Here is a 14,115-nt window from a genome sequence, read left to right as displayed (position 1 = left end):
TCAAGGTTTCAGTGTCACCTTTGTGACAAGTAATGAATTATTTGTTGTTTTATGGTCCACAGTCCAGCATGCAATCAGTGGTAAGACACACACATGCACACATCCCTCTGCCAGACCACAAAGATGGACCTGGCTCTCCCAAACACTCAAGAGAAACATTCCTTGCATGCAAGTGCCAGGTCTCGGGAAATCACACAATGCTGTCGGGTTTTTAAGTCTTTTAAGTTTTGCTTTCATTTGTCAGACAGCTTGATCTCGTATATTAACAGGGCAAGACAAAAAGGTGTGCATTCCAATTCAGGTCAAAATTCTGGTGGTGTGACACGGGTGATTAGCCTTTCTATTCAAAATGGATGCGATTTAAAACCAGAGCAAAAGGTGTGGAAAACATGAGGATAAGCGGCTTTTGTGTGAAAACGATGCTTTAGAGTGATGCCATTCTGCTGGATTTTAGCACAGGAGAACTGAGCACTGTAGCAGTTGCTCCAAGAGAGAATGACAAGGACATACAGGGGTGGTGTGTGAAGTTCGGGTCTATGCAGAAATAATATTAATAGATTAAAAAACATTATAACATAGATTAACACATTTAAAAAGTGTGTTCTGAAAGAAAAGTAAGTGCAGCACTTATTTCATTTTCATTTTATTCCCATATAAAAACACAAACAAACATTTTGCTCTCTAAAGACTACAGGTTAAAGGACTGTAGAGACATTCATATTTTATTATTAATGACAAAAGGTTCTACATTATTGTAACATTATTGAAACGGCCCCAAAAGTAGAAGAACTGGAAAATAGGTTTAAAGAAAATAGGTTTAAACATAGGTTTAAAGAATTGACAGGATGCAAGCTGCATGTAAGAGCCATCTTCAAAAAGGATTTGCATACAAAATAAAATATAGAATATTGCTCTGTGTAGCCATAAATGTTGACTAAGTTCATTTTTACTTTTTATTCTAATATTTCCTTCATGAAGGCCAATAAACAATAACTGTAACAGTAACTGTAATTGTAACGGTAACATGATTACTACAGATAGCACAAACCAGTCATAGAGTAAGTGTACCTGACTGAACATATATGAGCAGTTACGAGGTATGAAAGGTGTGGAAAATTGACCTTTTTTAAATGTACTCCTTTTAGCATTTAATGGGAACTTACACTACCAGGAATTTGAGTATTTTGTTTTTATAGATGGGAATAAAAAGTGAAACACCGAAAGAACTGGCACTGCACTTTGACTTCCTCGAATACAGCCCGGAAATCTTGTGGGAAACTATTCCACATGTAGCACCTAGGTACTGCAATAGTCCGTGCAGAACAGAAATGTATAACTACACTGTAAATGTGACAGAAAAATTAGGCCTTGGCCTCAAATCAACAGAAAAAATATCATTTGTTTCCCTTGGAGCCCCCCCACAGTAAATGAAACGCTGTGTTAGCAAGAGAACCTAAACAGTGTAGATGGCGGTAATTACATTTTAGCGACAAGATTTATGAGCCTTTTGGATTGCACCTGGCTCGGCCGGTCACCTCCACGGGGGGTAGGTAAATCATTCCGAAGGAGTGCAGAGGAAGGAATCGGGAGGGCATCAGGAGAGGGAGAGCAGACCTGAATGCGTTAAAAGGGGGGTCTAGTCGTGCAGATCTTGGTATCTGCGTGCGACAAAATTCCTGTGGTACCTATCTGTTCCCGGGCAGCACCCACAAAAGGTTTCTTTGCATGAACTCTCATTACTGGAAGTGAGGGAGAGCAGGGTTAGTGGAGGGGGGGGGGGGGGTGAAAACACTTAAATAGGAAGACTACTGGTCTTCAGTGAAGACGCTGAAAATAACATCCCTGTCAAAATGTTAATTAGCACACTTCTAAGCATGTCTGGTATTGTCTTACAGGCATGGTGGAAGTATGACATGGCTAGCTGAGAGCAACGTGTAATATGATGGTTAGAATGATGGCTATATGCTCAGCCTGGGTGGAGAATTTCTGTTGTTCTGTATCTCTGTTGCTGCTATATTTATGGCTTTGGGAAACTGTGAAATTCATAACGGATGAAATTGACTCTGGATAACAGTATCTCCCCAGCAAATAATGTACAGTACTGCAATACTGGAGTTTCTATGTCCTAAACAGAAAACATTCTGAAGGGAAGAAAATAAGCTGTTACACTCACTAACCAACAACTTACTCAAGGGTCTTGCTCATGTATTTCATTTATATTTCACTGTTTAATCATGCCATCCACTGTACAAAGACAGGAAAAATAAATGGCAGCTGTGAATCCGATAGCAATGCCGAATTATATCACGGAGCACTGAAGCTTCACAAAATGAGTCAGGCCTCAACAGCAACATATGAATTAAATATTGATTTCATACTGGAGCAAAATAAATATACATGTATGAGATGTCAAGTGCTGTATTTGTTAATGATTTAGATATAACATGGAGGCAGCACACAGCCTGGTATGAGGACAGCACAGTAATCAAACCATTACGTTTCTGATATTGCCCAGCTGCTGGACCTCAGTTATTGACCCACTGAATCACACAGGCCCGGGAGCCTGTTCCTGTAAACTGTTCTCACAAAGCATAAATATCACATCTCCACTAACCACGGGAAAAACAGTCTCATGGCGGATCAAAGCCACTAATTAGGCCTTGTGAACAAAAAACATCTTGCTGCTCAGAAGACACCACAGAGAGAGCAGCTGAGATATTCATCTGTGGTTGATAGCCTCTTGTTGCGAAAACATGATCTTGGCAGACTTATTTCGCAGAGTGAGGGGCACAGAGATAAAGGTCAAATGCGAGTTCAGCTCGGAAGCGGAAAAATTCAGCTGCTGAAACATGAATGTGAAGATTGTTGATGAACAATAAATGTTCATGCCATGCGTGTGCCCTGGTTTCATTCAATAAAGGAACAGACTGTCACAGTCTGTTCAATCATAGAGTCATTTAAATATTCCTCAATAAAACAGCACCAACAGCTCACCGGTATCAGGCTAGGCTAAGCTAAGGCAAGCTTTGCAATGTAAATTCGGTAAATATGTATAGATATTTCATTTGGTCATTAAAAATGGACGTCTGGGCAAAATCAGAAAACGAAGAAATAATTATCTGCATATGAGAGCACACCAGATGTATTTTAATAGTATTTTGATAATAGACAAATAGAGGAAATTCCCAAATTTTTACAAATCAAATGAACTCTCACATTTCTTGGGCCATTTCATAATTTACAAATTACAAAACATCATATTATTATTTTTCCTGCCATTTCCATATAAACTAATTAGAAATGGTAGGAAATGGCTCAATAAAAGACATAAAGAACACATGGAAACTCATGGAAATCACATTCAGAAGTAGTGGGAGTAGAGTGTTACTACTCATGTGACACTGTAGGGGAACAAACTGATGGAAATCCAGCCCAAACGGCATTAAAATGGGTGGATATTTGGGTTTAAACAGAAAGCGAGAGAGAGAGAGAGATGCTGGACGTTTGGAACAGTAGCAACACCCCCTTTCACATAGTCACTGAAAATGAGTCGAAAGGAAACTCAGGTAAAACTCAGGTAAAGGTCACTGACTGTGTCACACTCACCTGGGAGAGGGTTCCGGCTGAGGCTCCTTCCTTTAAACCCAGAGAGAGAGAGAGAGAGAGAGAAGAGAGAGAGAGAGAGAGAGAGAGAGAGAGAGAGAGAGAGAGAACACACACACACACATCATTGCCACTCCACCATCTCCTCTACATTAACCTCATTTTGACACCATTTCTACTTTGATGCTATCTGTCTATGTTCAGGACACACCAGGTAAATTAAGGAGACAGAAAAATTGCTTAGGGGCATAAAGGGCTATTCACAGAACATCAGTGCCAATTGTGGGCAGTGCTGAGTTTCCCCCTCAGGTAACATTTGGTGTATAGACTTTATAGTCAATAAGTACTTAAAAAGGAAGCCCTCAGAAAGGAGTGGAAGGTTCCCATCATACACAATGCTGATTTATATATTCGTATGTCCAACTAGACTCTTTCCTTGGTCATCTGTCAGCCACTACTGAGGGGAAAAAAAAACTTTCTTGATTATACCAGTTTATTACATACCTATCTCATATGGTATTATGTGACCAAAAACACTGGACACTTTCATATTTGACACTTCAGTGATCAAACAGCACTTCCTGAAACCTGAACCTCCATTTAAGCGTTCATAACAAGTCTAACTGCACGTGTCAACTCTAAACGGAATTCAGTAATGTCCTTGACCTGACCTGAAAGACAGCCCAGACTTGCTCTTCAGATTACGCAGAAGGTCCAGCTGATTCAAAGGAGGGATAAGTCTGCAACATACATGTAACAAATACATTTTTCATTAGTGATGCTTGTACACAAGATAACTTATATCATAGTTGGCAGTCATAAGTAAGTAAGATCGTCTCCACCTATCATTCTATATCATTCTGGAGGCACTATGGAAATTTAGTGTAGGCTTTATGGGGATTAAATATGCAAGTAAACTTTAATAGTTTATTATAATAGTTACTAGACATAAGCATTTCCCAGTTTTGCTGCAATTGGAACTGTTTTCAGAATTTCTGTTCAAATGTACTTGGAGGGAGATTCTTTAGATAATACTTGAAAATGATTCAATGATTAAATGGTTCAGATTCAAATCATGATGAAATGATTTAAATTCATAGATCAGGGTTTTTTCATCGGAGCATCCTCAGCATCAGTGGGTGTCATCGCTATAATAAGACAAGAAGTTTCGCTGTGATCACGAATGGATTTCTCTGTATTCAACGAGGCTGTGACTATTTTGCATCATTTAGTCATTTTTAAAAGAGCAGTACGAGTTATCAAGGAGCCCTTTTTCACAGCAGATGGCAGTGTCTTACCACATTTTCCAAAGTGTAAGACCCCCCCACCCCCCCCCCCCCCAATCCTGAACTCAACAGACATGCTGGGAGCATTAATGTGACCACATCGATTATAAGACAATCTGAAAATGATGGGCTCTTTAGGAATGGTTTGAATACTTGAAGTTTAATCAATAGTAAGGCCTTAATACTGGTCACAGTTAACTTGCCCTGAGGGAAAGTTGTAATTACAGCACACAAGTTGAGTGGATACTTCAATAAAATATGTGTGGAAACTAAGGCTCCACAGTAAAGAGCAACATGGGCAAGCTCCTCTATGCAATAACGAATGAAGAATTTGGTTTAAAACCTCATCATTTTATTGTGTCTTCTGCAAAATATCGTGATGTGTGTTATGAGCAGGAATGTTCACTTGCAATAATGAATTTGATTAATTTAGTGTCTTTCACGCCTTTTAAGGACTGCGAAGCACTTTACTCTGAAGAGGAGATTATGCACTGTAATTGCAGCTATATATAGCTATACAGCTTCCACACAGGGCGACTGACCTCAACCATCACCAGCTACTAACAGCCATTGGGGGGGAGGAGATGCATGGCAGCCATTTTGCACCAGAGCTTTCACCACACATTAGTGGGTGGAAAGGAAGGGGTCTATTTAACTAATTAAATTGGGGATTGATTAGACTGGCCAGATGGAGACAGCCAAATTGGAAATTTGGTCAGAACAACTGCTCTTTGTCGTAAGTGCCAAGGAATCTTGAATGGCCACAGTGAGGCAGGACTGTGACTTAAGGTCTCATCAAAAATACAGCATCTCCTACACCACAGTGTCCCCATTGCTGTGCTGAGGACATAAGGTCCCCCCCTATTGACCCACCAACACCAATTGAAGTGACCCCCCTGATTTTTCCAGAAAATACCACATCTAAGTATCAACCAAGCTTAGCCCAAGTTGGTGTGAAACACATACTGAGGCTGAATGACACAGTAGTGGATTGCTCATTTTTCACTCTGTAACAGGTATTTTAAAGGCGTACTGCTTCAGCTTCTCACAAGGCCTGACGTACATAGTTACAGAGTATTCATTTCTACAGCAGAACACACGAACAGCCCCAACAGCACACTCACTCTCCAGAAACGATCATCTTTCATTTAAACCGAGCATTGATTATTTCGTGAGATGCGCGTTTTTCTCCTGTTCCAGTGCTGTCATCCCAACAGCGGAGTCATCGAAACTACAGCCCTCATGTTTCTTTTATCTCCCCCAAGACCTTTGATCTGCCCCCAAGACAGATTTAGCAATGACCCTATCATTACTAGGAGGCGGTATCTGTAGTAATGACGACATGAAGCACTACTGGAAAAATATGCACACGCCTACATAACCCTCAATTATAAACTACCGGAATTTTAAGGGCATTAAAACAGAGGGGGTTGTTTTGGTACAAATTAATCATATATCACGCGATTCTTCAGCACAAAGCACACTGCTCATGTAGCTCCTGTGAAGGCCATATGAAAGTAGGTTAACAGCACGGGCAGCACGTATAAAAGAAGGCAGAAGCATTGAAGGACAAAGGCCATCAACAGAGGCAAATACATCTGAGCAGAGCAGGGGTTGAATTGACTGACGCAACAGACAGTATCTGAGATTCCAAACAAGCAATTTTCCTTGGATAAACAGAAGAATTGGTTAGTTTTTCCTCTGGTAAACTATGTGTAAAGAATCTCCAGTACCACCCTGTACATTCTTTAATTATATCCTCATTCCCCGGAGTGGTGAGGAGGCCAAAGGCCACAACCATCTTAGAAGTGATTGGGAGTGGTCGCAGTGAGAGTACACTGCTCTGAAGGGACTTTATTGATCTCTGGGTCCTCCACTGCAGCTGCTATGGTCAAATTGTCTTTGTATAAATATTAACCCTTCCCAGAATCAATAATCTGGAGAGAATATCAATATAGATTCCTTGGGATCATTTCTTTGACCCCCCCCCCTGTCCTTGGGGAGTTGGTGTCCATCAACCTCAACCTACCCCAAGCTTAGGCCCCCACAGTTCATTTATTATAAGCTTTAATAGCTTCATTTAGTGTTAGAAAAGTCAACTGCATCTCCAATGTCCACATGACTGTGCCAAGAGTGACCAATGTATAAATTTTTACTTTGATGGCAAAATGACAATCCAACCACTAAAATGAAATCCAATTCCATATATTTGAGTTTGAACAAATAAGCTAATTATATCTGAAATCAGATTCATCTTAGTGTACCAATTAGAAGCAGAAAAAGGATGATGGATGGAAAAAAGGAAGCTGACGTAGTTGGAATGGGTTTAATCAACCTATAAGGCAGCATCCTTCTGGGAAAGTAGGGAGGGCCAGGAATCAATCAGCCATTATTGATGAATAACAGAGGAATTGAGCTGTCAAGTCCCAATAATGGAAAATCAATCACGATTAAATGAGAGTGTCATGTGACTATCTGAATTGTGAAATTTGTTTCTGAAATTTTTCTTTTGATCACAGGCACCTAGATACTCCTTTACAGAGTGATATCTTAATATTTTTGTTTCATGTTTGTTATTAAATAAAAAGGGCTTTTTGTTATAAATGGTAAATGCTGCTTTGTGATGTATAATTTGAAAAATAAGAAGGATATGAATAAGAACATGTTGGAAATAGACCTTGTTTGTGGGGACATTATGCTGAACAGTTGTAGTTTAAAAAAAAAATGGGTGAAATGGGTTGAAATGGGTTTCTAAACAGGCAAAAGCGACTTTCATCCCTTGCAGATTAAAAAGAAAAAGAGGAAAATGAGTGAGACAAGATTTTTTTTTTTCAATCAATCGGTTAATGAAGCATGTTTAAGCAACATTTCACTGTAAATGCTAATGTTACCATTAAAATAAAACCATTGAGGTATGTTGAGGTAAGTTGTTTAGGATAGACATAATTTCTCATAAACCACGACACTAACAGCAGGAAAAGAGGATAGATGAATAGGCAGAGCTCTGTGAGTCATCAGCCCAGTGTAACCCAACGCTGTTTGTCAAAAGATAACCTAATATAGCCAGTGGAGACAGAGAGCATGTTACTGTCAATTTGTATGCATATGATGATAAAAGTCCATCTCAAAGTGTACCAAAGCATGGTTCCTCTGACTATCAAATAAAAAGGGAATTCATTACGCTTGAAGAATAGTGGTGATTATTTAGTGCTCATTATATTGGTAGACTGATTAGTTTGGTAGAATTAGTATGCACAGTGTATAATGTGACTGTGTAGTTTTTAGGCCGCTCACGGAGTTGTGACCTGTGGCCTACTTTCCAAGAGATGCTGCTATGTTGAACTAATCATGCACACAAGGCACACTGAAAGTGTGTACGTGGCACAAGGCCGTCCCAACGGTGAGGCCTATGATTTCGAGCACTCATATAGCTGTAGAAATCACTCATGTAGCTGTAGTTCAGTATTAGGTTAGTCATGACATGTTTAACCATTTGGGATGATCAGCACAACCAAGGTACCTCAGTTCCTAGAAGCTTCTTTTATAATAAAGGTTTTGTTCTTAGGTGATATAGGGGTTCTCTACCCGGCTGAACTTTCTCCCACTCTGCCTCCCTTGTCAGTGTCTGTGACAAAGAGGAGTTGGGTCAGAGTGTACTCCTTATCAATCTAGAGATACCTTCAGAAGCAATGTTTTTCCAATTAGGCGCCAGACTCTAGGCGATGCAAGGACAGTTATAATTAACCACTCTGGACAGCTCAGGGATGGTATAAGATGTTCTTTGTTCTTTGTTTAGTACAGAAGCAACGCAACAACAACGTGGCACGGACCAGAGTCGTGTACATATATCTAGGTGTGGGTGCGAGAATTACCTAGCCGCACTAGAGACAGACTGAGCGTGAGGACGAGTGTGCAAGGCTTAAGACTCTAAGTGAGACTTAGTGCGTGTAGTACCTGAAGCCGACCTTCATGTATGAAGTCTTGCTGTATTGAAGACCATCAATAAAACCTGTTTCTACCTCATCTTCGACCACGCTCCAGACTGAAGTTCTTTGTGTAACAGTTTATTAGTTAGCTTGCGAGAACATCAATTCACCAAGAGCCAACAACTTGGTGCCGTGACTCGGATCCACGAGGAAAAGGAGAGATCCTGCCAGAAAGTGAAGAGAAGACACTTGCGCGCTTTCAACATCTGTTGATCTTCTCTAACAATTGGTGAGCCCCTTTCCTTACCTTGCTGGGTTCCAGAAAGAACCGAGACATTTACAGAGTACATGTAACACTATAAGTAAAGGCTAACAGTTAGACAAAGAACTGTGAAGATACGTGCCTACAATGAGGGAGCTGTAATCATTGTATGTTTGATGTGTACACGAGGGTGAAAGAAAATTTGCAAACTGCAAAGTGTGTGGTGCACCTTGACTGCAGAGAAAAAGAGTCTGTAGTGACCGGTTAAATGCATAGCTCCTTTGGGAGAGCGCTATAGCGGATATCCTACGAGTAAGGGTACACTGGTGGAAAATTGGCATTTGTATGTGTACGCTTGAATTCGTGGATGCACGTGCCTTGTCACGGAAGATCGCGATATTCCTACAGTTTGAAATAGATCTGTAGAAGCCCGTCAGGGAACGGAAGAGCTGTCTAGACGTTGATGTGTTTTATTTGTTTTATGTGTTTTTGTACTGTCGACAGTGAGCGAGTGAGTGTGTGTGTATATATCTTGTGGTTTACGGTGTTTGGATAAAGAGCTCTATTCAAACAACCGACGGAGTGAAACTCTCCGGGAGGAGGAGAGTAGTGTGTAAAAGACATCTGAGTTTTCCTAGTGAGAGAACTAGCACTGGTGTGACAACAGCCTGAGATTGATGATAATGGCGGGTGCTCAGGGAAACTCTGAACCTGGTGCTGACAAAACGGAGCAGATTCCTACTACTGAGAAGGGTGGGAGAGCTGCGCCCGATGTTGATTTTGAGACAATGGTGGCAATGAGTACGGCGTATTTGCGGTCCACTTTTAAATTGGAACAAGTTGAAAAAGAGATTGAGCAAAAGTATGGGATTGAGCTTGAATCTGGTGGTGTGTGGCCAATTGATGATGTTAAGAAAGCTTGGGGAAAGTCGCAACGTGTGCCTGAAAAAGAAAGAGTGCCATTAACTTTGGTGGTGTTGGGTCAATTGCGGAAAAGATACGAAAAGCAAGTAATTTCGGAGTCTGAGAGGCAATTGAGTCACGAGAAAGAAAATGTCAGGGCGTTGGCTGAGGAGATAAGAGAAAAGAATGTGAAATGCAAGAGGCTAGAAGAGGAGCTGTCGGAGCTCAGAGGCAGACTGAGAGAAAATGGGAAGGAGCAGGAGCCCTACTGCAGGGGCGGAGCTACAGTTGAAAGGGGAGCTCACGCCTGCCCCACTGCTCCTCCCTACAGTGTCTACCCGTATGCGGAAATGGAGGAAGCAGTTCAGTTTGAAAGACGATATGCATTCAGAGCAATGGCAATGGGCGCCTCTAGTGATGATGACGAGGAAAGCACGGTTGTTGCAGATGATTCTGAGCCCAACAGTGAAAGGCGCTTAAGGCCCCTAGTGGTGAAAAGGCACGGGGATCAGATGATCTACGCTCACAAAGCATGCAAGCCAGAAGAAATTGATAAGTGGTCCAAAGGCCTGCAGCATCCACGCAAGGCAGGGATGGAGACTTGGACAACAATTGAGCGTTTGCGTCACATCTATCGCCTGCATCCCAGTGATGGCCTTCAGTTACTGTGTACAGTGCTTAACACTGCTGAAATCGCTAGAGTGACTCATGAAGTTGAAACAGCATTGGGAGATGATAGACAGAATTTGGGTAATGCCTGGGAAGCAATTCGTCTGTGGATCCAACGAGCTACAAGAGCAACAACAGATTGGGGAAAAATTGCTGCCTGCATCCAGAAAGCCGGAGAAGCAATTGATGACTACTCAGACCGGTTTTCCAAGCTGTTCCTGAGACATTCTGGAATAGAAGGCCTCAATGAACGGAACATCGGAGGGAATGCGAATGGCCCACTGAAGGCAACATTCATGCAAGGCCTGTTACCTGAAGTGCGGAAGGCGGTCAAGTTGAGCACGCCTGGATGGGAAGATAACCGCACAACATTTGAAGACCTGGTGACAGCAGCAAGAAGAGTGGAAACAGATCTTGAATGCAAGATCCGCAATGTGGCTGCACAGAAGCAGAAGAATCAGAAGGGCAAGACAGGAGCCTGCAGGAAGTGTGGGAAGTACGGACATTGGGCTAGAGAATGCCGCACGGGAAACCGAAAAGGCAACGGTCCACAACGTAAGGATGCTGAAGACAACTTGGTTCGGGAATTCAAGAACCTGAGTGAAGAGAAGCAGAGGGAACTCTTGGAGTTGTTTCTGGGACACGAGTAGTCCCCTCCATGCAACCCCTCGCAGCGGCAATTGAACAACGGAACGACGGACCTTACGTATGTGCGCCAATGAATTGACGAATTGGAATTGATTTCTTATTGCACTGAATTGACTGAAGCAGTTCGAACAGCTGCCCAGCAGGTGGTGGAGGCGTGGAAACAGCCACCTGACGGGGGACATTCTTTAGTACCTGGTCAATGGGTCATGGTTCACAAGCCCCAAAGGTTACCATTGGAAGCGAAATGGGAGGGACCCTATCAGGTGTTATTGGTGACAGACGCTGCAGTCAAGGTGCAGGGGAAGCAGAAATGGATTCATGCAAGTCATTGTAAATTAGCTGAGCCCCCAAAAGAATAGGGAGAGTACAACAGCAGCGCTATGGGAAGAGTCGGAGGGTAGAACTGGAGGCAGTATGTTCCAGGGGTTACCTAAAGACGAAGAAAACATGAAATGACATGTTTCATGCTGTTTCATGTTAATACTTCTCATTGTGTTACGACCCTGCTGGAGGGCCAGACGGGGGAAAGTAGTGGAATTACTGGAATTGACAGTTAGTTAGGACGCTTAAAATGTCATTACGGCTATGATGTGTTGGTCGTTTTCCTGTGTGTTTGTGTGTTTGTGTATCTTTCAGGGTTCTGAGTCCTGGGCAGTCAGAGGTTACAGGAGCTGGCCTGGATCAACCTGTGGATCGAGTGACCCTCCTCCTGAGCTGCGACATCGCCTCGTTTGTCATCGAGAGTGCCTGAGGGACGACGACAGAATCTTTGGGAACATCGTTCAAGATCATCTATGAACTGATATATTGACATTCTGTGTGATAACATCTATGATGAATATGTGGTTTGTTGTGGTGTTTGTGTTGTTTTTGAAAGTTCAAGCACATTATGACAGTCATCATGATACGCACAGGGATAACACATTTCTAGCCATGGCACACAGCTATGCTAGGGCAAAGGGACAAGATTCATGTTGGGTGTGTGGGTTATTGCCAACATCTTCTAACACATATCCATACGTATCAGTTCCATTCACATTAGCCGACTATGCTACAGCATATAATGACACACAAAGCCCCTTCTTTGAGGGAAACGTGACCTTCTATACACGACCAATTCCATCAAGCCCCCCAGAGCGAGTGAAATTGAGTTATGCGCCTGAGGGTATGTTATGTTGGGAAAACAATGGTACGGGTATGTTTTTGGGACGAAGTTCATGTAACTATAGTCTTTCTACTTTAAGACCATGGGAAGCGATGCATTGGCATGGACATTTTGCTGTAATATCCTTGTTCGTTTTAATGCCAAATTTAGGAGCTGAAGACAAAGCCGCTCCAAATGGGACAATGTATGTTTGTGGGAAGCATGCTTATTCATATTTGCCTGCTGAATGGTCAGGATCGTGCTATACGGCATATGTAGTACCAGCTATGCGTATGGTTAACATCAAGCATAGAGGTAAGAGGGACGTGTTCCACAGCACAGAAACTGTTGCTACCCCAACTCAACGTTTCTTTGCTTCATTAGTTCCAACTTATGGTATTACTGTCGCATTAGATGAGATTAGGCAGATGGCTTTTGCCTTAGACAAAATTGCTAATGATACAGCAGGAGCATTGACACTGATAAATCAGGAGCTACATTCAGTGCGTCAAATGACGTTGCAAAACCGCATAGCCTTAGACATTATTCTGGCAGATAAAGGCGGAACATGTGCAGTTTTGAAACAAGAATGTTGCACGTATGTACCAGATGCGTTTGTTAATGTCACCACATATGTACAAGACATTTACGAGCAAGTGGCCCACTTAAAAGCATCTCAGAAGTGGAGCTGGGAGACATGGTTAGGATCTTGGGCGGGAGAATTGTTACCCCAGATCATTCAGATTGTGACACCTTTTATTGTTTTGATTTTGGGCATATGTTTGTTTTTTAAGGGTGTAACCTGCTTGGTCAGCAGAGCTATGACACCTGCACGTGTGGCCCAGATGACAACGACGTTGAACTTGACTGAGACTTCGTTTTTCTATTAGCTTTCCTTTCCTTTTATTAATGCTAGAAACGCAAGATGCCTATGCTCTTGAGAGTATAAGATTCGCTTCGCTTATATATATAATCACTTTATCTATCACATATAATCACTTTCCTTTTTTGTGATCATTGATGAGTTTGGGAATGATCAGACGGGGGACTGAAGAATAGTGGTGATTATTTAGTGCTCATTATATTGGTAGACTGATTAGTTTGGTAGAATTAGTATGCACAGTGTATAATGTGACTGTGTAGTTTTTAGGCCGCTCACGGAGTTGTGACCTGTGGCCTACTTTCCAAGAGATGCTGCTATGTTGAACTAATCATGCACACAAGGCACACTGAAAGTGTGTACGTGGCACAAGGCCGTCCCAACGGTGAGGCCTATGATTTCGAGCACTCATATAGCTGTAGAAATCACTCATGTAGCTGTAGTTCAGTATTAGGTTAGTCATGACATGTTTAACCATTTGGGATGATCAGCACAACCAAGGTACCTCAGTTCCTAGAAGCTTCTTTTATAATAAAGGTTTTGTTCTTAGGTGATATAGGGGTTCTCTACCCGGCTGAACTTTCTCCCACTCTGCCTCCCTTGTCAGTGTCTGTGACAAAGAGGAGTTGGGTCAGAGTGTACTCCTTATCAATCTAGAGATACCTTCAGAAGCAATGTTTTTCCAATTAGGCGCCAGACTCTAGGCGATGCAAGGACAGTTATAATTAACCACTCTGGACAGCTCAGGGATGGTATAAGATGTTCTTTGTTCTTTGTTTAGTACAGAAGCAACG

The 14,115-nt window shown here is 42.0% G+C and overlaps 1 protein-coding gene across 3 annotated transcripts in view; it reads right to left on the bottom strand.

Annotated features, from left to right (window-relative positions):
* The window catches only part of LOC118778699 (potassium voltage-gated channel subfamily KQT member 2), a 53,962-nt gene that overhangs the window by 16,846 nt on the left and 23,001 nt on the right, over nucleotides 1-14,115 (bottom strand). For all 3 annotated transcript variants that reach the window (XM_036530334.1, XM_036530332.1, XM_036530333.1), the window contains exons 9-10: nucleotides 4,275-4,343; nucleotides 3,607-3,636 (exon numbers count right to left, since the gene is read on the bottom strand). In XM_036530334.1, coding sequence (XP_036386227.1) covers nucleotides 3,607-3,636; nucleotides 4,275-4,343 — 99 coding nt within the window. The remainder of the gene's footprint in view (nucleotides 1-3,606; nucleotides 3,637-4,274; nucleotides 4,344-14,115) is intronic.

Source organism: Megalops cyprinoides, chromosome 6, assembly GCF_013368585.1.
Source record: "Megalops cyprinoides isolate fMegCyp1 chromosome 6, fMegCyp1.pri, whole genome shotgun sequence".
Taxonomy (NCBI): Eukaryota; Metazoa; Chordata; class Actinopteri; order Elopiformes; family Megalopidae; genus Megalops; species Megalops cyprinoides.
Note: the sequence above shows the minus strand (reverse complement) of the source record. Positions and strands in the feature narration are given on the sequence as shown.